General features: G+C 63.8%; 1 protein-coding gene across 6 annotated transcripts; it reads left to right on the top strand.

The window, feature by feature from the left end:
• Window positions 1–650: 650 nt before the first annotated feature.
• Window positions 651–21247, top strand: RARG (retinoic acid receptor gamma). 6 transcript variants are annotated; one of them, XM_055336981.1, is made up of 11 exons: window positions 651–882; window positions 1290–1487; window positions 1893–1959; window positions 5478–5809; window positions 16260–16408; window positions 16620–16761; window positions 17380–17540; window positions 17692–17868; window positions 18216–18420; window positions 18832–18990; window positions 19957–21247. In XM_055336981.1, exons 4-11 carry the CDS (start codon window positions 5626–5628, stop codon window positions 20154–20156), a joined length of 1377 nt encoding a protein of 458 aa, XP_055192956.1. In that variant the 5' UTR covers window positions 651–882; window positions 1290–1487; window positions 1893–1959; window positions 5478–5625; the 3' UTR covers window positions 20157–21247. The 6 variants fall into 6 exon arrangements, with proteins under 6 accessions (XP_055192956.1, XP_055192957.1, XP_055192954.1 ...); XM_055336979.1 differs by lacking the exon at window positions 651–882 and adding an exon at window positions 2104–2151; XM_055336982.1 differs by lacking the exon at window positions 1290–1487.
• Window positions 21248–22565: the final 1318 nt, after the last annotated feature.

Here is a 22565-nt window from a genome sequence, read left to right as displayed (position 1 = left end):
GGGCCTTGTCTGCACCCCCATTGACGTCTCCTGTTCTCCTGAGATGGCCGCAGCAGCGCGCCCCTTCTCTCCCCCTCTCCATCACCTGACTCTGGCTACCAAAGGCGGCCTTTCCTAGGGGGGAGGACACCTGGCCCCCAGAGGGGTGGTGAGGACAGAGCAGAGTAATTTCGGTACGGAAAATGTGATGACGTGATCAGGAGCCCACGTCCCAGTGCTGGCCACCCTGGGAGTGTTACTGGGGAAAGGTCCTTGGGGTGCGTCTCTCCGGCCCAGCTGGGCCCCCTTTACTGCTCTCCTTCTCTCCTTTCTCACCCCCACCTTCGATCCCCGTGGGAGTGTTTGGGGTCCAGGCACAGAGCGTGGACTTCAGACCCCTCTTTGCCCCTCACTCTGCGGTAGAACGGAGACAAACCCCTGGGTTCCCAGGGTCCGGCTGAGAGTCTTGGTGGCCGGCGTCCCCGTGTCCCACACTGGCGCTGACCCTGGGCAAGCTCGCTCACGCACACCCCGAGTCAACAACACTCGTGGCGCATCTACCAGGCAAGCAGGCGCTGGTTGAGGCCGACACACACCCTCAGCTCGGGCTTTCTCCCTCACACCCAGCCCAAGGCTCCTCCCACCCGCAGCCACAGTTCCTCCTGCCCTCCTCACCAGCCTCTCCCTCTCCAGATCCAAGCCCCAAGGTGGAGACGACACTGGCAGCCAGGGACCCCGGCCCCCTCAGCGGGTGAGAGGAGGAGGTCGCCCAGCCCGGGAGCCTCAGCACCCGCACCCCCCATCCCACTAGTTAGAGCAGTTTGCTCCTGGCACCGAGGACCACCTGGGACAGGCCGGCGGAAGTGGAGCCCCCCAGGGCCTGCGGGGGAGGCTAAGCGAAGGGTAAAGACGGTGGCACCGGGGTCATGCCCTGGGGCATCACTGCGGCGCCTTGGCCTCCCCTCGGGAGGCAGCAGAGCCCGGCCTCGCTCAACCACGCAGCCGCGGACAACCCGGCCAGTGCCCTCGATGGCAGGAAGGGGAGAGGTGCCAGGGCAGGGTGGCATCCCGGGCCACGCCGAGCGCTTGGGCCTGCCTGGCCCGGCCTCCGGGGGGGGGGGGCGAGCCGGGAGGGCAGAGACCCAGGCGTCCCGGGCCGCCCCGCCCCGCCCCCGGCCCCGGGGCACCGAGGAGGGAGCCGGGCAGGGGCAGGCGGCAGGGGAGGGAGGAGCGAGGGCGGGAGGGGGAGGAGGGAGGGGGGTGGGGAGGGAGAAAAAGAAAGAAAATATTTTCCGTGTCCCCGCCTGCAGAGTCAGTGTGCGGTTTGGGAGAAAATGTGTCGGATATTTTGGGGCGGTCACGTGGGCGGGCGGGCTCCGAGAGGCCCCGGGACTGTCCCAGCCTAGAGCCCGCGCCCCCCCGGCCCCGCCGCCGCGGCCGCGACCCCCGCCGCATCCCGGGGCGCCCGACGCGACCGGGCCCGGGCTCGGCCCCCGCCTCCCGTGCAGGTGAGCCGGGCGGGGAGCAGGCCGGGGGCGGCGGGCGGCGGGGTCGGGCCCACGCGGGAGCTGCCGGGCGTGGAAGGGCCGCCCTAGCCGTCGGCGGGGTCCCCGAGCCCGAGCGGCCCCAGCGCCTCCTCCCGGCCGGGCCGTCGGAAGGGCCGGAGCCCGCCAGGCCCGGGGCGCCGCGGCCCGGAGGCCGGTGGACTGGGCGGGAGGGAGGGCTGGGGGCCCCCAAGGCGCGGCTCTGCATCCCGCCCACTCGTCCCGGCCGTGTGAGTCTTGGCCCCCTCGGGCCGGGGAGGGGGGTCCTCGGGAGTCCTCGCCCTCCCGGGGAGCCCAAAGCAAAGCGGGGAAGAGCAGGAGGGCGGGCAGCGACCTGGGCGCCCCCCTGACCGGCCTCTCTGTCTTCAGCGGTGACAGCCCAGGTCCCTCGGCCTGACCCAGAATGTAGGAGGGCATCTCTGCAGGTGGCCGGAGGGTAAGAGAACCGACGCCTGGTTGGGGGGGGACAGGGGAGCCCCAGGAGGAGGAGGGGTCTCTAGGGCGAGAAGCTGAGATGAGTGAGTCCAGGGAGGTGCAGTCCCTCAGGTCTGAGGCTCCTGCCCTTGCTGTCACTCCTCAGATGCTGCGTTGGAGTTGAGGACCACAGGAAGTGTCCCGTATCCTTGAGGCAAGGAGAGAAAGGAACGGGCTGGGGGGCAGGGGGCAGTGTGTGCAGGGTGCCTGGAGCTTGGGTATCCCAAATAGACACACACACACACACACACACACACACACACACACGCACATACACACACACACACACACACACAGGCGCATGCATGCTGTAGCTTAAAGCCTGGTAGGAGTACAGGGCACACACCCCCGCCCCGGCACACCCCCACCCCTGGCTCAGAAAGCCACCTAACTGGCACCTCCAGTTCCCCCCTCGGCCCCACCCTGCCCGTGCCCTCCATTGCCCACACACATTCCACTGGCATTGCCTGCCTGCCTGCCTCCTGGGCACTGCCCCTCCCTGGGGCCAGTGGGGTGGAGGGAGGGCACCTGGGGATGAGAGGTGGAGACTCAAGGGTCTGGACTCCCCCAAGGGTGGCACAAGGCCAGGGAAACCCAGGCCACCGCTGCCTCCTGGGGAGCAGGCTGGGGGCCCAGGCTAGAGCAGAGGATGCCTGGGTTCTCCGCCCAGGCTGGGGATGGGGTCATGGAAAAAGGTGGTCGTGTTTATACAGAGGGGAGGGGGGCAGCGGGTGGAGAGCAGCCGACAAGAGCAGCTTTGTTCCGGGCTCTAGAGCGGGCAGGGCGGCCAGGAGACGCGCCCCCCCCCCATCCGGCAGCCCCCTTCATCCATGCCCTCCCTCAGCTCCACCTCAGCCCTAAGAGAAGCAGCTTTGTAAGGGCCCCTTTACCCGAGTCAGCCCCACCTCCATCCGAGGTGGCATCTCTCCCTTCCACAGGTTCCCCAAAGAGCCAAGGCTTCTGGGGCCCTAGCGTAGGATTCCCTTTTACTCTGTACCACTGTCTTCCATCCCTTGGTGCCTTCCTCCACCCTGGACCTAAGACCTTTCCTTCCCCTCCCAGCCAGGGCAGGGGAGCCCGGGCTCAGAAACGGAGGACTCTGTCTCCTTCCCCTCTGCATCAACACTCAGCTCCCTTCTCTGAGGCAAAAGAGAAGCAAGCCCAGGGAGAGCTGGGCTGGCCTTCACTCATTGCAGCCTCACTCCTCAGTAAGGACCAGGAAGGAGACTGAGCATCCCTCTCTGGGACCCCGAGGTCCTCTTGCCCCACACCTGGAAGTGAGAAGCAAAGACGCTGGGTGCCGGAACCAGAGCCCGGGGGCCTAGTCGAAGGCAGTCTGAAGAAGATGGGGGGGCTCCAGTAGCTTCTCATCCTTGGCATCGGAGGGGTTAATCTACCTGGAATGTGGCCCAGCCTGTTGAGCTATGGCCCAGGGGCCTCTGGGGCCGGGACTCCTGGCTCCACCTGGGCTTAACTAGGGATGAGGACTTGAGGGACCAGGGGAAGGAAAAGGAGAAGGACCCTGGGGGCGTGGGACTCAGCCTTTTAAGCCTGGGGAGACACCGGGCTGAGGAGTTTGAGGGTACCAGGGGTACGCATGATGCCTCGTGAGGAGCAGGGGTTGCTTCACGCATCAGGCCTGAGTGAAGGGTGGTGATGTTGGGGTCTGAGTTTCTGTAACCTCCACGACAGCCTACCTTCAGGAGTTTGAAGGCCAAGGTAGATGAGAGATAGGAAAGAAAAAAAGGAAGGAAGGGAGGAAGGCAGGCAGACAGGCGAGCTGAGGTACAAAGATGGAGAGATACGGATCCTAGAAGCAAGGACGGCTGGAAAGAGATGCAGAAACGCCTGCACGACCCCTGGGCCTGCCCACCCCACGGTCTATATCTGTTCCACTCCCAGTCCTCTGCCCCTCTGTCCTTCAGTCCCTCAATCCGTGACGGTTCTGGCTGCTAGAGGAGGTGCCTAGGCTGGGGTGACTCCTTCCAACTCCCCTAGAGTGGGTGGTTCTGGGCCTCCTGGGAAAGTCAAACTTTCCCTTGTCCGAGGAGCATCGGGAGAGAAGGCACCTGCCCAGCCCTGGTGCTTTCCCGTTTCCTCTCTCCCTCCTTCATCTCTCCCTTCTCTGGCCTCCCTCTGGTTAAAAATCTCCTGGGGCAGGCTACCCTTGAGGGAGGGGAGACTGTCTGGGAGGGCTTCCTGGAAGCAGAGGGTTCAGAGAAGACGGAGAAAAGGAGATGGGGAAGTTAAGTAAGGTGAGGACCAGGAGAGGAGCTGCTCCCTGGCATCACACCTGGCACACAGCGGGGCCTCCATTCATACCTGTGGGTTTGAAGGAGAGTATGCAGGGCAGGTTAGGATGTGAGGGACACCTGGAGACAGAGATAGAACTGGGAGGGGAAACTGGAAGAGGGGCTATTGAGGAAGACGGAGCCAGAAGGAAAGGGCGAATACAAGAGAGCTATGGAGGAAGAGAAGGTACAGAGAGAAATAACACGAGACACACGTAGCATTTAATACGTGCCCTATATTATTTTAAACACCTTACATATGTGAAATCATTAAATCCTCACAACCACCTTATGCAGCAGGCCCTGTTATTCCCAACTGACTAATGAGGAAACTCAACTCTGCAAAGGGAGATTAAGTAACACGCCGAAGGCCCGACGTCCAGCTAGGGAGTGGTGGGGGTCGATTCAGGTAGCCCGGCTCGAGTCCATGATCCTCATCACTGGACCACAACTCCTCTCCAGAGACACGTAGGGCCTCAAAGTTACTTCAGAGATATGTTAGCTTTCCCCAGAGTGGTGGGGAGTTTAAATAGCTTTCTTCTTTTCTTTTCTTTTCTTTTCTTTTCTTTCTTCTTTCTTTTCTTTCTTTCTTTCTTTCTTTCTTTCTTTCTTTCTTTCTTTCTTTCTTTCTTTCTTTCTTTCTTTTTCTTTCTTCTTCTTCTTTTTTTTTTTTTTTTAAATTAAGTAAGCTCTACGCCCAACATGGGGTTTGAACTCCCAACCCTGAGATCAAGAGTTTCACGCTCTACCGACTGAACCAGCCAGGCCTCCCCAGAGTTTGAATCCTGGCTTCACCACTTAGGGCCTCGTGACCTTGAGCCAGTGACTCAACTTCGGTTTCCTCCTCTGTGAAATGGGAATCATAATTCCTACTTCACATTTCACAGGAATGACGTGAAGGTTAAGCCGAGTGTCTAGCACTGATGTGTTCAAGGGTCCCTTCTCAGCTTAGGGGTCCTCCCCCCCCCCTGGAGTCCTAAGACCTGAACTACTTTCCCCTTCCCTGGAGAGTTTTTCTCAACCTGCCTAAGCTCCTTCCCCTTCCTGCCATGTGGTGGAGGCCCCGGACCAGGGCAGCACAGATCTTAGAAACCTGGAGGGAAAAGGCTCCAAGGGGGGAGAGGGCCGCCGGCTTGGGGCTTTAGGGTGACCGGTCTCTTATCCCTCCCTTTCGTCTCTTTCTCCCTAGGACTCTTGGAGGCCCAGTGGGCAGGCCAGGAAGGGCGGGCACGGAGCCTCCCAGGCTGGGGCAGTGGGCATGGGCGGGGGCTGTGGCTGAAGACCTCCCCCGCCCGCTGCAGACCCCCGGGGATTCGGCCTCCCTCACCGCAGCTGCCATGGCCACCAATAAGGAGCGACTCTTTGCGGCTGGTGCCCTGGGGCCCGGATCTGGCTACCCAGGGGCTGGCTTCCCCTTTGCCTTCCCAGGGGCTCTCAGGGGGTCTCCACCTTTCGAGATGCTGAGTCCCAGCTTCCGGGGCCTGGGCCAGCCTGACCTCCCCAAGGAGATGGCCTCTCTGTGTGAGTCTCAGGGTCCTTGGGGGATGAGGGCAGGTGGAAACAGTAGGCCATTGTAGAAGGTGGGTGCTATAGAAAAGTTGGTGGTACCCCGGTTAGCACGGCTGGCGGGGTCGGGGGTCTGATCTAACGGAGTAGGTGACAGGGGTTGCAGGAGGGGGTTTGGACTGGTTTGCAAATGAGAGTTCTCCCGCCCAACATGCCTACAGTGTCGTGGCCACAGTGGCCTCCTGAGTCAATGGCAGGGGGAAGGCTTTGTATGGGCAGCCAAGGGTGGGCCTGGTGAAGTCTGAGGCTGCGTGCCGCCGTGAGTCTAGGGAAGCAGCCCGGGCAGTGGAGGAGTCTGGGAGGCCAGTCAGCCACCTGACATCGAGAGGTGAAATTGCTCTGAGTTAGAGACAGGCAGCACAAGAAGCAAATGAAATAGTGCCAGGTGCCCAAAGACGTGTGGGGTCAGGGACCCTCCTGCTGGTGCCGGGGAGGGTGGACGCGGCTGCAGAGAAGGTAGTAGCTCTTGCACCAGTAGTCTGGGGGAGGTGCAGGGGGTGTTCCAGAAGCATCCTCTCCTCCAGCCATGTGGGTTTTCGACTCCTCCCCTCCCTCTGGGTCTGGCATGGTGCCCACGTGCTGTGCAGATCCCTACTTGTTCCTCAGGCCTGCCCTCTCCGGGTTAAGCCTTTGAGTGCTGACAGCAGACAAGCCTTAGGCCTCTCCTCTTCCCTCTGGATCCCCTTTCCTCCTACTTCGTAGTTGGTCTTCTTGATCCAGCCATTCCAGGCCTGGGTGCCCATGACCTAGAGGGCCGGGCCGCTGGGTCCTGCGGGGCAAAGGGGCAGCATGTGAGCAGGTGTAGAGAGTCCTCACCTGGAAAGAAGGGGAGGTGATAAAAGGAGAGGCACAGAGAAGGGCAGAAAACCAGAGGCGTAGAGACAGGGAGAAAAAAAGAAAGACATCCTTTAGAGCTCAGGGAGAAAGAGGTGGGAGAAAGGGGGCCGTGCCTTTGGGGGGCATCCAGGGGGCTGTGTGGGTGTGTGAGGGGGTGACCAGATGGGGCTGGCCGTTCTGCTGGAAAGGGTGTGCTCGTCTGGAGAAGGTGTGTGTGCGCACCCGCGTGTGCAGACCATGTGCAGTTGCGTACGTCCAGCATGTCCTCGAGACTCTCCCCGCACGCACGGAATTCCAGTGCGCGCAACAAAGAGTCAGTGTGAGGAGGCGACATTTAATAGGGCTGCTGACGGTGTGTCTGGTGCTCCGTGAGACCGGCCCGTGGCGCGTCTGTAGACCAACAGGGGATATCTGGGTGGCACGCAGGTGAACAAGCGAGCACAAAGCCCCCCTTTCTGGAAACCTCAGCCCAGCCGGGCTTCCCCTACCTCATTTACACCCCATGAATCTGTCCCTGAGCCTGGGGAGGTAGGAAGAAACCACCCTCCCCCGTGAAAGTACTGCTTGCAGAGAACCCTTCAACTTGGTCCCTTGGGACTTGGTTTTCGCAGGTTTGGGAGCAAGGAGGGAGAGGAGGAAAAGGATGGTGGTGGGGGAATGCTGAGAGCCAGCAGCCAAGTCCCCAGGGAAGTTCTCCTCTGCCCTGGACACACTGGGATCAAGGGCAGGGATGGAAGTAGTAAGGTCAAGGCAGGGGAAGGGGTCACCCTGGGCTCTATCCCCTGGAGGCCACCCTGAAGGAGGGGGACTGAAAGGAGAGATCCAAGGGAGGAGCCAGAAGGGGCAGGTAGCTGGGGAGGGTGCGGCTGCTGGCAGTGGGGACAGGCCTGGGCAAAGAGGTGCTGGTGGGGTGGGGAGAAGGGGAAGGCTTGGGTCCAGACAGCCTGCATGGGAGTGGGGCATGCAGCACCCAGTGGTAAATGAGAGGGAGGAAGAGGGGAGAGGAGGGGATCCTAGAGGCTGGGAGACCTCCCACAGCGGGAGAGCCGCCGAGGGGTGAGAGTATAGTCTCTCATTTCTCTGACCCCGCTGTCCCTCTGTGCCTGGGGCCACCCAATGGAGAGGGCTTGGAGGCCTGTCTGATGCCAAAGCTGCACTCACCTTGAGTCTGTGTCTCTCTCTTCACCCCCCCTCCCTTAGTCTATGGGAGGGAGGGTGGTCCATGAAGGAGTCTGGAACTTCTCCCTGAGGCTGCCTCCTGGATCCTACTGCTGGGTCCCTAGCACCTTGGAGACATCCACGTTGAGAAGGGAAAGCTTGCTTCACCTCTTGGGGTTCTCCAGGGGCCTGAGTGGGTAAGGCAGGCATCTCAGAACCGTGTGGTGGGAGGGGAGGGGGACGACGGGGAGGGGGGCATGTGCTGTGGGGGCAAGCGCAGGCCTGTTTGCACGGGAAAGCAGAGGGGGTGTGTGTGTGTGTGTGCACGTGTGCCGCTGGGTGTACGAGCTCACACGTGTCCGCGAAAGCCCCGAGTCTGTGTCTCTCTGCGTCTCTGTGTTTAGGAACACTGGTGTGCTCTGTTTGCTTTGTCAAGACTGCAGGGAACAGAGTGGGATGGGAGGGAAGGGAAGCCTGGCCCTCTTCCCCCTCTTAAGGAGGCTGTCTGTGGCACTGAGGACCTAGCCCTGTTCATCCTCTGAGCTTGGTGGTGACAGTGTCCCTGGGGCAAGGAGCCCAGGCTGCACCAGGCTAAGTCACATGGAGAAACTGAGGGCAGGCTGGCACAGGAAGAAAAAGAGTTCTACTTGAAAGAAACTGAAAAAGACAGACTCCGAGACCTAAAGGAGGTGACGGAGAACTACCCAGGCGGTCGGTCGGCACAGCCAACAGAGGGAACCCAGACGCTGGGAGAGGAGGCGGCAGAAGGAGCAGGCGAGGGTAAGGGTGGCGAGCGGGAGCGGGCGGCAGCGAGGCCTCCTCCAGGAAAAAACCCCAGCCGACCGCCTCCTTCCCCTCCCCTCCGGTCTCCTCGCTCGGGCTCCAGCTCCAGGCCTACACAAACGGGGCTTTGATTGCAACAGGAAACCTCTCCGGCGGGGGGAGCCGGGCAAGCCGCCGCGGCTGGGGCCCAGGCTGCACCCCCCTCTCCCGGCCCCCTACCCAGTCCCAGCCCCCATCCTGCCCAGCGATGCCTGCACCCCTGCTTTGGGCCCCGTCCCTCATTCGCACCTCCCTTCTCTCTTTGGCAGCCCCTTCCTCCAGGGACCCCTCCCCGCTGCCCTTCAGGTGGGACTCTGAGTTAGGACTTACCCTTGGGGTGGGGCTTCTTGCTTTGACAAGCCCCCTCTTCACCTTTCTGAGGGAAGGTTTTGGAAGGAAAGGAGAATTTAGCATGAGGAATTCAGAGCCAGTGATCCTCCACCCCATCCAGAAGGTGGCAGGAGGGGGAAAGGGGGGGTGCGGAGGGGTTAGCTGTTCCTCCCTCCCCAGCCCCTCGTTGGCCAAACTCATCCTTTGCCAGGGTGGTCGAGGCTCTGAGGGGTGACCTGCAGGACTCTGGGCGCTAAGGGCCTTGTTAGAGGGGGAGGGGTGCGCTTCTCTTTGCCTCTGGGGTCTTGCCTTTTTGGGGCTCTGGCTGGGAGGGGTGAACCCTGGTGGTGGGGATCACAGATTGGGGGGGTGAGTCAGGCAGCAGCCCCCCCTCATACTCCCACCAGGCTGGTGGAGAACATCTGGTTCCCATGAAATGCTAGAAGGCTAATGGGTCTAATTGCTGCAATAAGGGCTGGGGGGACTTTGGGGATAAGAGGGGGCACTAGGTTCCCCCATCCCCTTACCTTCTCCTCAAGGCTGTACTAAGACCGGCTAGAATGGGGGGGTTGGGGTTGTCGGGAAGGGCGGGCCTGGCACTGTCCTGCCTCCTCCCTTCTAGGGCCCCCTCTCCCTGCAGTGCCTGGGAAACACACAGATGGGGTGACGAGGAGTGGGGTGCATCTGGTGAAGAGAAAGGGGGGCTACTGAAGACTCATGACTTCCTGGAGCCCTCCACCCCCCCCCTCCTGTGCCCCATTCCCAACCCCCCTCTCTGTGGCCTGGCCACTTCTGGTTCTAATTACCAACCAGGCAGGCCTGACTTAATTGGGACCTTTCAGATTTCGGAGGAGGAAGGGGGTGGTGGTGGTGGGGGGGGGGCCTGAGAGCCTGGAGTTGACTAATCAGAGCTCTTTCCCCCTGGTTTTGGGGGTACTTCCCATTTTATAGTTAATTGATTTTTTTTTTTAACGCTGCCCAGATTCTGATTCAGAAATCTATCCTCGCCCTCCCTTTTTTGGTGTGTGGGGGTGCTGGACTCGAACTGGGCATTCGAGGAGGCAGGGAAGCTCTCGCTGGGTCACAAGGCACAGCCCTTCCCACCTGGGCCGCACTTCGCCCCCCCACCCGGTCGGCCCAGCCCCCACTCCGCCCCTCCCCTCCCCTCCCCGCGCCCGCCTGCCCCTCCCTGCCCGCTCTGGCACCCCTTCCTGCTCTTTATTCTTCCAAACTGGCGCCCCCCGCCCGCGGCACCCCAGTGCGCCCCCCTCCCGGTACAGGAGATTCTTAGAAGAGCGCGCCCCGCCCTGGCGCAGCCGCGGGCGGGGGGCGGGGGGGGGCGGGCGCCGCTCCCGCTCCCCCTCCCCGCCGCTCCCGCTCCCCGCCGCTCCCCCTCCCCGCTCCCGGGCGCTCCCCGGGGGAGCCGCGCTGACCGGGCCGGGCCGGGCCGGGCGGGGGCGGGGCGGGGGCGCGGGGAGGGGGCGGTTTCCGGGAGTCGCGGCCGCGGGCGCTGTCCCGGGGCCAGGGTCCCCGATTCGGCCGGCGGCGAGGGCGAGCTCTTGACGTGGCCCGGCCCCCGCCCCCCTCACCCCTTCTCCGCCGGGCGAGGGCGCTCAGTGCCCGGAAGGGGCCACCGAGGGGGAGGGGAGGGCGCCGCGGCCGCGGGGGGTGCAGTGGCCCCAGGACCCCGGGCGGCCGACCCGCAGTGGCGGCCGAGGGGCCCCGGCGCTCGGGGGCAGCGGGCGCGGTGCGCGGCCTGGGGAGGGCGCGCTCGCCGGGGCAGGCCCGCGGTGGCACCGTGGGGGCGGCCGGGGGGCTTCGTGCTCCCGAAGCGCGGCGGGCTCGAGGAAGGGGACCCGCGGGGAGGCGGCCCGGGACGCGGCCGGGAGGGAGACTCGGCGGCGCAGGAGGGGGCGGGGGACGCGGCGGCGGCGCTGGCGACGGCCTGGGCGGGGCGGGGCGGGGCGGGGCCGGGTCAGGGGGAGGTGAGCGCGCCCGGCCCCCCGCCCCGAGGGGGGTTCCCGGAGAGTTCACGGCGGGAGCGCGCCCCGGCCCCGCGACCGGGGGCGGGGAGGACGGGAAGGAAGGAGGCGGCGGCGCGCGCCGAGCCGCAGGAATGTACGCTGCGGCCCCGGAGCGCGCGCGGAGGGGAGCGGAGCGGAGGGAGGGGAGGGAGGGGAGGGAGGAGCCAGGCCTGGGAATGAGGGGGCGGAGGCGGTGCAGGTCCCCGAGCTCCGGAGCGCGGCGCGCGGGGAACCTCCATGTTGCCCTCTCCGCCGTCTCCCCGACACCCCTGCCTGCACCGACTTGTGTGCAAAGAGTGGAGTGCGGGGGGGGGGGGGGGAGAAAACGCAAAAGGAAATGCGTGTGCTCGGTTCCTCCATTGCCCCCCCCCCACTCCCGACCAGGGCACGCGCCCAAGTGCAAATGCGTGCAAAGCCCCGGGGCTGTGGAGCCGGAACGCCTGCTAGCATTCCCCCGAGCTGGATGTGCCTGCACAAGCGTTTGTGCATCTGTGCGTCTGTGCATCTGTGCGTCTGTGCAGCTGCATGCACGCGCACTGTTGCATACTTGCAAATACGTGGTGCCTGCCTCCATCGATGCATGCACGGGTGTGCGTCTCGGCCGGCGCGCGCGCCGGGCGCGAGTGTGTGTAAGTGTGCGCTCCACTCCCAGCTCGGCTCCTCTCGGTGCCCGGCCCCCTTCGCGCTCCAAGCCCCACCCCCCACCCCTCCGGGCTCCGCTTTTACAAAAGGTCTCCCCAGTGTTCGCCGCCGAGGCGCCCAGAGTGAGCCGGACCGCGGCCGCTGCGGCAGCCCTGGCTTTGCGCCCCGCCCAGTCCCTTTCCCCTGCCGGGGATCCCCCTCTTCCCCGCCCACCCCTTACCCCCCATGCAGCCTGGCGCCCTATGCTAGCCCTCCCCCTCCCCCCCTCCAGGAGCGGGGCGCCGCCGGGGGAGGAGGGGGAATCGGCTGCGGGTCCGCGGCGTTCCTAGCACCCAGCTCCCCTCCAAGCCGGGTCGCGATGTACGACTGCATGGAAGCGTTCGCCCCGGGCCCGCGCCGGCTGTACGGGGCGTCGGGGCCCGGGGCCGGCTTGCTGCGCAGAGCCGCGGGCAGCTCCTGCTTCGCCGGACTGGAGTCTTTGGGCTGGCCTCAACCCGCCAGCCTGCAGTGTAGGTACCGGAGCTCCGGGGCGGGGTGCGGGCTGCAGGGGAGGCCGCGGCTCGCTCTTTGCGTGTGTAGACGCTGGAAGCGGGGTGCGAGCGGAGACTCTCCCCCCGTCTCTGCGAGCGGCGGGTGTGCAGCAAAGGGAGGTGCTGGCCCTTTAAACGTGGGGACCTCAGCGACTCCTTTGGGTGTGTGCAGTAGTGTTTGGAGCGCGTGTGGCTCTTGGGGTGGGTGTCTCGCCCGGAGCTGCGGTTGATGCCGCCCCAGGATTTCTGAGGATGGGGAGGGAGCGGGGTGCTCCTGCCAGCTCGCGCCCGGGGGGATACGGCACCCTAGGCCGTGGGTGGCGTTTGTAGGCTCCACGTGGGAAGTTGGGAGCGTGAAAAACACTTGCAGAGCGTGTGAACCCCTGGAGGGTGCAGCCCTTACGTGGGCGGTGTGGGTGTGGGCGTCGGGGGGGTCTCGCCCGTGGGCCCCGACGGCGTTGGCAGGTCCGCGCGGGGGGCGCGAGGCCGGGGAGGCGTGTGCGCTGCGCGGCCTGGGGGTCGGCGGGGTCGGGGAGCGCCGCGCACGGGGAGCATCCCGGGTGCGCCCCGCGGGCGGAGGGCCGGGCCCTGGCGCCCCTCCCCCGCCCCGAGGAGCCGCGCTGGGCGCTGCGTGCGGGGCAGGGAGCCGGGGAGGGGGTGGGGGCTCGCCCCAGGGCCACGACCTCCAGCTGCGCTCGGAGAAGCGAAAAGTTGAAGGCAAAGTCGGCTTCTGGGCTTCTGGGGCTTCTGGGGCTTCTGGGGAGGGGGGTGGCGCGGAGGAGGCAGCGGCAGGGAGAGTGGGAGCCCTGGGTCCCCGAATATCCATCCTCCCCTCCCTGTGAAATGGGAGATGCCAGGCCTGGGGCCCAGAACCCCTGTGCAGGGCGGTAATAAAAAGCTGGGGACTGAGAGGCAGTAAAAATGAAGTCCAGATGAGAGGCGGCTTTGAAGCCTGGGCCCGAGCGCCTGGCGGGGGTGGGTGCGGGGAGGAGCCGGGAGGGGCGCCGGGAACACCCCCGAATCCACCGGGGCTGGGAGCGCGCCGGGAGCCGGGGCGGGCGGGGCGGGCGCCGGGGGAGGGCGCGCGGGGTCACCGGGGCCGCCGACGCGCCCGCTCGCTGGCTCCCGGCTGCGCTGTTTACGACAGTGCTCGGCGGCCTTTTTTTTTTTTTTTTTTTTGGCTTTTTCTCCTCTCTTTTTTTTTTTTCCTCTTCTGTTCTTTTTTTCTTTCTCGGTTCTTTGCTTTCTGCTTTTCCTTTCTTTTCTTTCTTTCTTTCTTTCGGCCTTCTGGTTCCAGGGCAGAGCTGCTCAGGTTTATTAACAGCTCAGCCCGGAGACTAGAGGAGGGAGGTGGCAACCGGGAGACCGCACTTTGGGGTGGGGTGCGGCAAGGATTAAAAGTGTGGGGTCTATAGGGTGGAGAAAGCATGGGGCTGTTATTACTTTGCATCAAATCCTGGTGAATGCTTAACTTTCCTTTCAGTGCCCAATAGGAAGGGGAGTCGGGGGTATGTCGGGAGGGGTGCTGAGGGGGAGAGACTTGCCCGGGAGGGGTTTTGTGGGGGCTGGGGCCTCTATTCAGGAGCCTGGCGGTCCCTGGGACTTGGCTGGCAGCGTGTTTTTGCATTTCAATTTAGGACCAGTCATTTTGGCCTCTAGGGTCTTGGTGGGCTTCAGGCCTGCTCCCCACACTTTGAGAGAGGAAGCAGCTTAGACCCGTGTCTAAGTCAGGGAGGGAGCGAGCTCCCTCGTGCAGGGGGCCACGCGCCGCGTTCGCGGGTGTCCGCGGGTGTCCTGGTGCTGCGCTCGCAGGCCAGGCCGGTGTTGGTGCGGGCGCTGAGCTGCGCTCCTGCAAACGCGCGCTGGATGTTGTGTGGCAGCTTTAGGACTTGTGCGCCCACGTCCACGGAGTGGCTGGGGCGGGCGTGCTTTTCTGCCCGCCTGTGTGTCCCGCGGTGCCAGGGGCCGCTTGGGGTGAAGGAGCCCATCGGTAGCGCGTCTGCTTCTGGGCCCCGCGTGCTTGTTGATGTGTGAGAGCGACTCCGGAGAGGTGTGTGTCAGGTTGTGTCTGGGCTTCTCGGCCCTGTGCCTCGCAGCTGGGAGCGTTTACAGCCGGTTATAAAGAGTTTGTTTGAAGCTCCGCTCAGCCTGGCCAGGAATTTCCTCAATTTCAGCAATTTGGGCTTTAAAAGGAGAAAAACCTAGAGCCCACCCCCCTCCTCCGCAGCAGGGGCCCCTGCCTAGCCTGGGAGCAGCCTCCCGACGGTGGGGACGGTGGGGACGGTGGGGACGGTGGGGTCTCGGCCCAGGGCTGAGAAGGGAACCTGAGCAGGCTTGACCAGATTAGCCTTCTTGTGCGCTTCACCCCCAGATTGACCAGAGCCCCCGGGCTGCCCTGGGAGGCTCAGGGGGCAGAGCGGTGCCCAGAAGGGGTGACGGCAGACAGGAAGGGCCGTCCGGGGCCTGCTCCCTGCGGCCCCCAGGCCGTAATTGCCCGGCTCTGCCCCAGCCGTCGGGCCGCACCCAGGCCCTTTCGCAAGAGAGGAAATGAGGCAGCGCTCTGCGGGCAGGGGCCCCCCCTCCGGCTGCGGGCAGCACCCGTGCCCTGCTCGGCCCCCAGGAGGGCTCCCCGAGGCCTGGCCCCGCTCCCGCCGGGCAGAGCGGACGCGGGCACCTCCCCCCCACCCCGCCCGTCGCGGGGAATCTCACTCCGGCAGGATTCTTATGCTAATGGCGGGAGGGCTCCCCTCCAGGGGGGGGTGGAGCTGGCCCGACCCCGGCCTCCGGGGCTGCCTCCGGCCTGTGGCGGCAGGGGGCGGACGTCGGACCAGGTGGGCTGCGGCCGGTTAGGAGGAACCAGGTGCTCCCAGGTGGGTGCGTGGGCCGCTCCCCAGGGGGGGGTCTTAGCGCTTTCCCGCCTTGACGTGGGCCGCCTAGGTTTGGGCGCCAGGTCCGACAGGTTGAGTAGTTCCTAGATCTTTCCAGCCTCTGAAGATCAGCTACAGACCCGAAGCCCCGAGTCAGGAAGGGCCTCCTGAGCAGCCCCGGGACCCCTCTGAGCCGCGATTGGGAGTCTGGGGGGCACGTTTCAGGGCGAAGTGTGGAGGCCCAGAGTCCAGCGCCAGCTCCCCTCCCCCACGGGCCGTTTACCCGCCGGCACCTGACTTTCCTGCTTTGCTACACCCCCAACCGCGCTACACCCCCAGCCGCTCTGGACCTGAGACCGAGCAGATACCTCCGTCCCAGCTTCTCCGAGTCGCCGCCCGGCCGCCTCGATCTGGTCAGGGGACCCGAGAGCCTGGGCTCCGCCATCAGCTGGCAGGGTGGCACCGGGCTGGCCACTGCCCTCTCCTGGCCTCCGTCCCTTCAGGTGTAAAATGAGGATGTTGGATATCCTCTAACCTACTTTCCTGTGTCCCATGTGCTCCACTGCCTCAGTGGTTTCTGGGTAAAAGGACCCTGGCAGCTATTTGGGGAGTGGCCGGAGAGGGAAAAACAGGGGAATTATCTACCCCGCATTACTTGGGAGAAAACACTTGGGAGGAAACGAGGTCCCCTGGGGCCCACTGAGTACCCCAGCAGGTCGCTTAGCCAGGCGCTAGCTACAGGTGGCCAGTACTTGGCCCAGATCTGTGGCCTCATAAGGAGGATGGTGGGGGCTAGACTATTGGGTGGACCGGTGGGACAGGCAGTGATAAAGAGTGCAGGGCCACAGCCCATAACCCTTCCAGCTGCCCACTTTATAGCTGGGGAATCTGAGTCCGGGGACATTACCATCCAGGGTGGCCTTGTCCTGGAATTTGGGGAACGGAGCAGGATCACGAGGGCTCAGGCTGGCCCTGTAGTGCAGGAAGATGGCCAGGCTGCAGGAGGTGCACTGATGGTGGTGGCTTGGGGCTTTCTGGAAGTATTTACTCTAGGGCTGTACGACGACTTGAAGTCACTGGTGGGGATGGTGTTGTCACCTCTGAGCCAGAGGGAGAAGTAGGGATGGGGTGTGTGCTGTGAGGATGCCTGGAGATCGGAGGGGTCCCGACCCTCACGTCACTGCTTCCCCCCCAGCGGTGGAGACTCAGAGCACTAGCTCAGAGGAGATGGTGCCCAGCTCGCCCTCGCCGCCTCCACCCCCTCGGGTCTACAAGCCGTGCTTCGTGTGCAATGACAAGTCCTCTGGCTACCACTATGGGGTCAGCTCCTGTGAAGGCTGCAAGGTGTGTGAGTAGTGGGGGTGGGAGCATAGGGCCTCTGGTCCGGGTGGTGGGGGAGAGACCCGAGTGAGCAGCTGTTGCTGTGGGGTGGGAGGGGCTGCTGCCCACGGAGGTGGCTCCTACACTAGCTCGGGCTGGGGCAACCCTGCAGGCCTGTGAGAGGCTGGTACTCCCAGCAGCCTGCTTCACTGCCCACCCCCACCCCCAACTCCAGGGCTTCTTCCGCCGCAGCATCCAGAAGAACATGGTGTACACGTGTCACCGCGACAAAAACTGCATCATCAACAAGGTGACCCGGAATCGCTGTCAGTACTGCCGGCTGCAGAAGTGCTTCGAAGTGGGCATGTCCAAAGAAGGTGGGCCCCGGGCCTGAGCGGGAGCCTCCTGTCCTTGCGGGTCATGGCTGCCTTCTCCCCACTGACCTCTGAGACCTGGCCCGCCCCGGGGTGCTGCCTCCACCCTGGCCAGGCCTGTGTGGTCTGTGCCATTCACCCGGGAGGCCCCACCCCTTGGGTTCTCCCTCTCAGAGCTTAATCCTTCCTGTGAATGAATGAAGGGGGGTCGCTGGCTCACTTGGACCTCTTTCATATGGGGAGGTTGGGGGGGGGCTTGCCAGTCCCTCCCCTGCTCCCAAGACTGAGCCTGAGGTGGATCTGGGGCACCCCCCCCTCCCCTGCGCCATTGTGCTGCCAAGGCTATAAGTGGATATCCTGCCGCCTGCATATCCTGCCCCCCCTCCCCAGCTCCTGCAGGGTTACAGGAAGGGCAGGATGGAGCCAAAGGGCTTGGGGAGGGAGCAGGGGCTGCAGGCCCTGGGTGGGGCTGGAGAGAGCCAGCCTGGGAATGGGAGCTAATGTGCCAGCTAGGGAAACTGAGGCAGTGATAAGGAGTGGACACGTGACAATTGGGGTGAGGGGGGTATCAGAGGGAGGTTCTGAGGGTCCTGACCCTCTCCTTGCGCCTTCACCTTCAAGCTGTGCGGAATGACAGGAATAAGAAGAAGAAGGAGGTGAAGGAAGAGGGGTCGCTTGACAGCTACGAGCTGAGCCCGCAGTTAGAAGAGCTCATCACCAAGGTCAGCAAGGCCCATCAGGAGACCTTCCCCTCACTCTGCCAGCTGGGCAAATACACCACGGTGAGTCCGGCGAGGGCTTTGGGGACGAGGTCGGGGTTGTAGGGGGGTCACAGTCCGGTGTCAGGACGAGGAAGGGCAGCAGTGCAGAGGGCAGAGCCTGGGGTCTGGGCAGAAGGAGGCCTCAGCTTGCCTTCCGACCTGCCCTCCCTAGAACTCCAGCGCAGACCACCGGGTCCAGCTGGACCTGGGGCTCTGGGACAAGTTCAGCGAGCTGGCCACCAAGTGCATCATCAAGATCGTGGAGTTTGCCAAGCGGCTGCCTGGCTTCACGGGGCTCAGCATTGCGGACCAGATCACTCTGCTCAAGGCTGCCTGCCTGGACATCCTGGTGAGTGGGGGCCTGTCTCCCGACACGCCTGACCCCGGGGGAGCCCGAGGAGTTGTCCGCACAAAGATTTCAGTGTCTTCCCCACCCCTGTCTGGTCTGGGCCTCCCCAGATCCCCTCTAAACCTGAGTTGGGTTCTTTGGGTCTTACCCCCACCCCAAGACCTGCTCCTGTGCTCCTGGACGCCCTGCGTCCTTCCGATTTCTCTTCCCTCCCCAGCTTTGGATCCTCCACCCCCCGCCGCCCTCCCTGCGCCTCCTGCAGGTTGCCCTCCTTCGGGCCTCCCCACCCGGTAGGTGCTCCTGCCCAGACAGACGCAGCACCCACCCCTCCCCCTGCCCACCTCTAGATGCTGCGGATCTGCACGAGGTACACCCCAGAACAGGACACCATGACCTTCTCCGACGGGCTCACTCTGAACCGGACCCAGATGCACAACGCGGGCTTCGGGCCCCTCACAGACCTCGTCTTTGCCTTCGCTGGGCAGCTCCTGCCGCTGGAGATGGATGACACGGAGACAGGGCTGCTCAGTGCCATCTGCCTCATCTGCGGAGGTGCAGGGGCGCCCCCTGGCGGTTACTCGGGCTCCTCCCCCCACACCCCACCCCGGCCCTCTGACCTGGCTGACCTCGCCCCTGCCCTGTCCACAGACCTCTCAGGCGCAGCCCTGAGCATGACGTGGACAGGGGGGCAGAGCAGAGGGAGAGCAGAGGAGACCCCATGTAACTGGTGCACCTGCACCAGATAAGGGGTCCGGGCAGGAGCGGTTTGCCAGAGGGGAGAAGGTGCAGGGCTCGGGGCAGGGGAGGTGGCCTGGGTAGGCTCCCGAACGACAGGCAGAGGGCTGATGGGACAGATTGGGGGCCCCGGGGGGGGGACCCTGGAGCAGGGTCTGGGACTCGGCCGCCTGTCACCGTCTCCTTCCCACCCCTTCCTCTCTCACTGCGCTGTGCTTGTCCCTGTAGACCGCATGGACCTGGAAGAACCAGAAAAAGTAGACAAGCTGCAGGAGCCGCTGCTAGAAGCCCTGAGGCTCTACGCCCGCCGGCGGCGGCCCAGCCAGCCCTACATGTTCCCAAGGATGCTCATGAAGATCACGGACCTCCGGGGCATCAGCACCAAGGGTTAGTCACGAGGGAACCTCTCCTCTCTCCTTCGGGACCTGCTGGTCTCTCAGGTCAGGCAGGCGGGTAAGCAGAGACCAGAACAGAGAATCAGGCGGTCTACGCTGGAACCCTAGGCCTGCCGCATGCTCGTGGGGAGACTTCAGGCAAATTCCGTCACGTACTGAACCTTGTTTTCCTGTTTGTAAGCGGGGCTATACGTGGACCGACCCCCTCAGTTACTGTGAGGGCGGAGGGAGCTAGCACCACAGCTTAGAACTGCTCAGAATTAAAAATGCAATTCCTCAGGGCGCCTGGGTGGCTCAGGCAGTGAAGCGCCGCCTTCCGCTCAGGTCATGATCCCAGGGTCTGGGGAAAAGGCCCCGCGTTGGGCTCCGTGCTCGATGCACAGCCTGCTTCTCCCTCTCCACTGCTTATGCTCTCGTGCTCTCTCTCTCTCTTAAATAAATGGGTGAAATCTTAAAAAAAAAAAAAAAAAAAAAAGGCAGTCCATCGGCTGCTGTACCTGCATTTCAGGTGCTCAGTGGCTAGTGAGGATTGTATTTTACGAAGCAGATAGTTCCATCATCACAGAAATTTCTGTTGGACCGTGATGGTTCAGAAGGATGCTTGGCAGGTAGGGGCTCGGTACATGTCAGCTGTGATTATAAAGATGAGTAAGAACAGGCCTGGGAACCACCGGCTGGCCGTGGACATGGAAGGTGGAGTGGGGTGCGCGGGGGGGTGCACTGGCCACGGGCCCGGTGTGACCCTTGAGGAGACCACCTAAAGGATGGGATGGGTGGGCAGCAGACTGGCCGAGGAGGCAGGCGGGGTGGCCCCCAGGACCCCTGGAGTCAGGAGACGGTGACCTGGGACAGTGGTGGCCGGCTTCTGCCGGGAGCCCCCTGGGGGAGAGGTTGGGGAGGTGGCCTCAAGGGGGCCTGGGCTTCTGCTCCCCTGAACCTCTTTGTCGCTCTGTCACAGGAGCAGAAAGGGCCATTACCCTGAAGATGGAGATTCCGGGCCCGATGCCTCCCCTAATCCGAGAGATGCTGGAGAACCCCGAAATGTTTGAGGACGACTCCTCGCAGCCTGGCCCCCACCCCAAGGCCTCTAGCGAGGATGAGGTTCCCCGGGGCCAGGGCAAACGGGGCTGCAGCCCCCCGCCTGACCAGGGCCCCTGACTTCCCCTGCCGTGGGGGTTGGGGCTCCAGGCAGCAGACTGACCATCTCCCAGACACCGCCAGTGCCCGGGGGAGGACCTGCTCTGCCCTCTCCACCCCTTCCAGTGAGCTCCTTGTTTTTGCCAAAGTTTCCAGGGGTGCCTCTGTGTTCATCCCCTTCCTGCTCCAACTGGCTCCCTCTCCAGTCTCGGGGGCCTGCCCTGTTCCCACCGGGAGAGAGGGCAGAGGGGTGAGCCTCAGTGTGGACTCCCAGATCTCAGCACTGCCCCTCAGACCCCAGGGTCCCGGGCTCCCCGGGGCAGGAGGACGACCCTGCCGGTTCTACAGCCCCCTCCTTTGCCGGGTGCTTAGGCCTCTGGGAGCCAACAGGAACACTAGAGACCAAAAAGGGGACGTAGGGGGAGGGCTGAGCCCACCCTCTTGCCCCGGGCCTTGGTGCCTCATGCACCTGCCGGATGCACGCTGCCCTCTGTGCCCCCTCGTCGCACCAGGTCGGGTTGGGGCAGGCTGGGCCCTGCATTTCTCTGGGGGCCAGAGGGTGAAAGAGACAGATGCAGGTCCACTGGGCACAGTTTGCTTGGGCCCACAGTTGACCTTGCGGCCTCCGTTACGAGCCCCTCCCCCAGCCCTGTCATGTGCCTTGGGCTTCCCCTGCCTCCCATCTCAGCCACCGGGGCAGGGACCCTCCTACACTACAGAGGGGCCCGGGGACCCCTCTCCCCCCTAGTGCCTTCCCCCCTTGATCTCCAGAGCAGCTTGGCCCAGGGAGGGGGGGGTGGACGCTGCTTAGCTGATCCTTCCCTGACCCAGAGGAAACCTCTATTTATTTATTAGCTTTTGTTTACACCCTGGACTTGACCCCTTCCTCCAGGGGTCTTGGGAGGGGGAGCCCAGGGCCCCTGTGACCCCTCCCTTCTTCCTCCAATCCCCAGTTTGTATTTAGCTGCCAAATAAGATCCCCACTGGCTCCCCTTTTTCTCTGGGGGGGTCAGGGTGCTGTCTCCTCCCCTCTGTTTACATCTCCCCTCCACCCCGCTGTATCGCATATTGCTGAGTTTTCTATTTTTGCAAAATAAAGTGATGGAAACTCATGACATGTGGCTTCCTCTGGGAAGTGGTAGGGGCAGTGACCCGGTGAGGAAGGTGAGCTCCTGATCTGGATTTTGCAGCTTTCCTAGGGAAACCAGGGAAATGGGGATGAAATGCGCCTGGGTGAGGATGGAAGGAGGGTGGGGAAAAGGAAGCCCACAGGGGCCTTCCTGGGTGTCTGGGCCTCCCACAGCCACCAGGTGTGGTTCTCAGATTGGACCCTATGGACCTCTGGGATGGTGTGAATGGGCCCAGAGGTCTTTAAGCTGCCCCACACCCACGGTGGTGTGTGTGTGCGCCTCTGCCCTCCTCTGGGGAGGGGGTTCACTGAAGCTGCACTTGGTTCTCATGAGGGTCTCTGGGCCCAGAGGAGAAGAAGCGCAGCTTGCATCTGAGTTACAGTGCTTCTGTGTTACACCAACCCTTTCCCATTCTAGGACCCCACTATCGCCTTGGAAGTCCCTCCCTCTGTTCTTTCTGACCCTTCACCCCATGACCCCACTGTCACCTTCTGTCCCAGTATCTCTCCTTGCCCCTGTGTGCCTTACCTCTGCAACACCCCATCCTCCGCGCACTGCCTGTGGCCTCTACCCCTGTGCCCCTCGCCCTCTGCACCCCCCACCTTCTTCCCTGGGGCAGCGCCCTGCCTACCTTGTGCCCGGCTTTCTTCACCGATGATCTGTGCATGAGAATGGGAGAGGGAGCTTGAGGATGTGGGAGTAGGAGAGGAGTGGGAAAAGCAGAAGAAGAAAGTGAAAGAGGCTCTGGAGGAAACCACAGGGCCTGCTCAGGGCCTGCGGGAAGGAGGGGTCATCGCCATGGTAACCCCTCCTGGTGGGGGAAGGGTACGAGGTAGAGGTAGAGGTCTGGTGGGCTGAGGCCGGCTGAAGAGGCCCCCAAAGCCCCAAGGGCTCCCCTGGCCCTGCCACTCCTCCAATCCGCCTGCTGCTCACTCCCACCCACCCACAGGTGGGCACTGGCCTAGGGGCCGTGGCTTCTCGGTCCCTGCTGCGCCCAGGGGCCCTTGGGGGGGCGTCCCCCGGCCTCTCCCCTTCTCTGCTCCGTCCCCAGCTTCCCAGCTCCCGCACCCGGACTTTCTCAGCCTCTCGCTGCTCCCCATCTTTCTCAGCCCCCGAGCCTCTTCCCAGGCCTCGGGTGGGCCGGGTCCTCTGGGGAGCCACTGACGTGCGCCACCTCCTTTAGTTCTCCGCAGCGCTCGCTTGGTTCCCCCGGCGCAGGAAGGTCAAGTGGCTCTGGATGGGCTCGGGGACCGGGCCAGGGGCCGGGATGGGCTCGGGCGCTCCGGCTCCACAGCCTGCG

Source organism: Nyctereutes procyonoides, unplaced genomic scaffold (genome assembly GCF_905146905.1).
Source record: "Nyctereutes procyonoides isolate TBG_1078 unplaced genomic scaffold, NYPRO_anot_genome, whole genome shotgun sequence".
NCBI classification, from domain to species: domain Eukaryota; kingdom Metazoa; phylum Chordata; class Mammalia; order Carnivora; family Canidae; genus Nyctereutes; species Nyctereutes procyonoides.
Note: the sequence above shows the minus strand (reverse complement) of the source record. Positions and strands in the feature narration are given on the sequence as shown.

Bases quoted from the DNA above. Each gene is read 5' to 3' on its own strand.
- RARG (XM_055336982.1), top strand. From the start codon at position 5,626: ATGGCCACCAATAAGGAGCGACTCTTTGCGGCTGGTGCCCTGGGGCCC. The intron at 16,762-17,379 runs GTGGGCCCCGGG...TTCACCTTCAAG, and splicing joins AGTGGGCATGTCCAAAGAAG to CTGTGCGGAATGACAGGAAT. The intron at 18,421-18,831 runs GTGCAGGGGCGC...TTGTCCCTGTAG, and splicing joins CATCTGCCTCATCTGCGGAG to ACCGCATGGACCTGGAAGAA.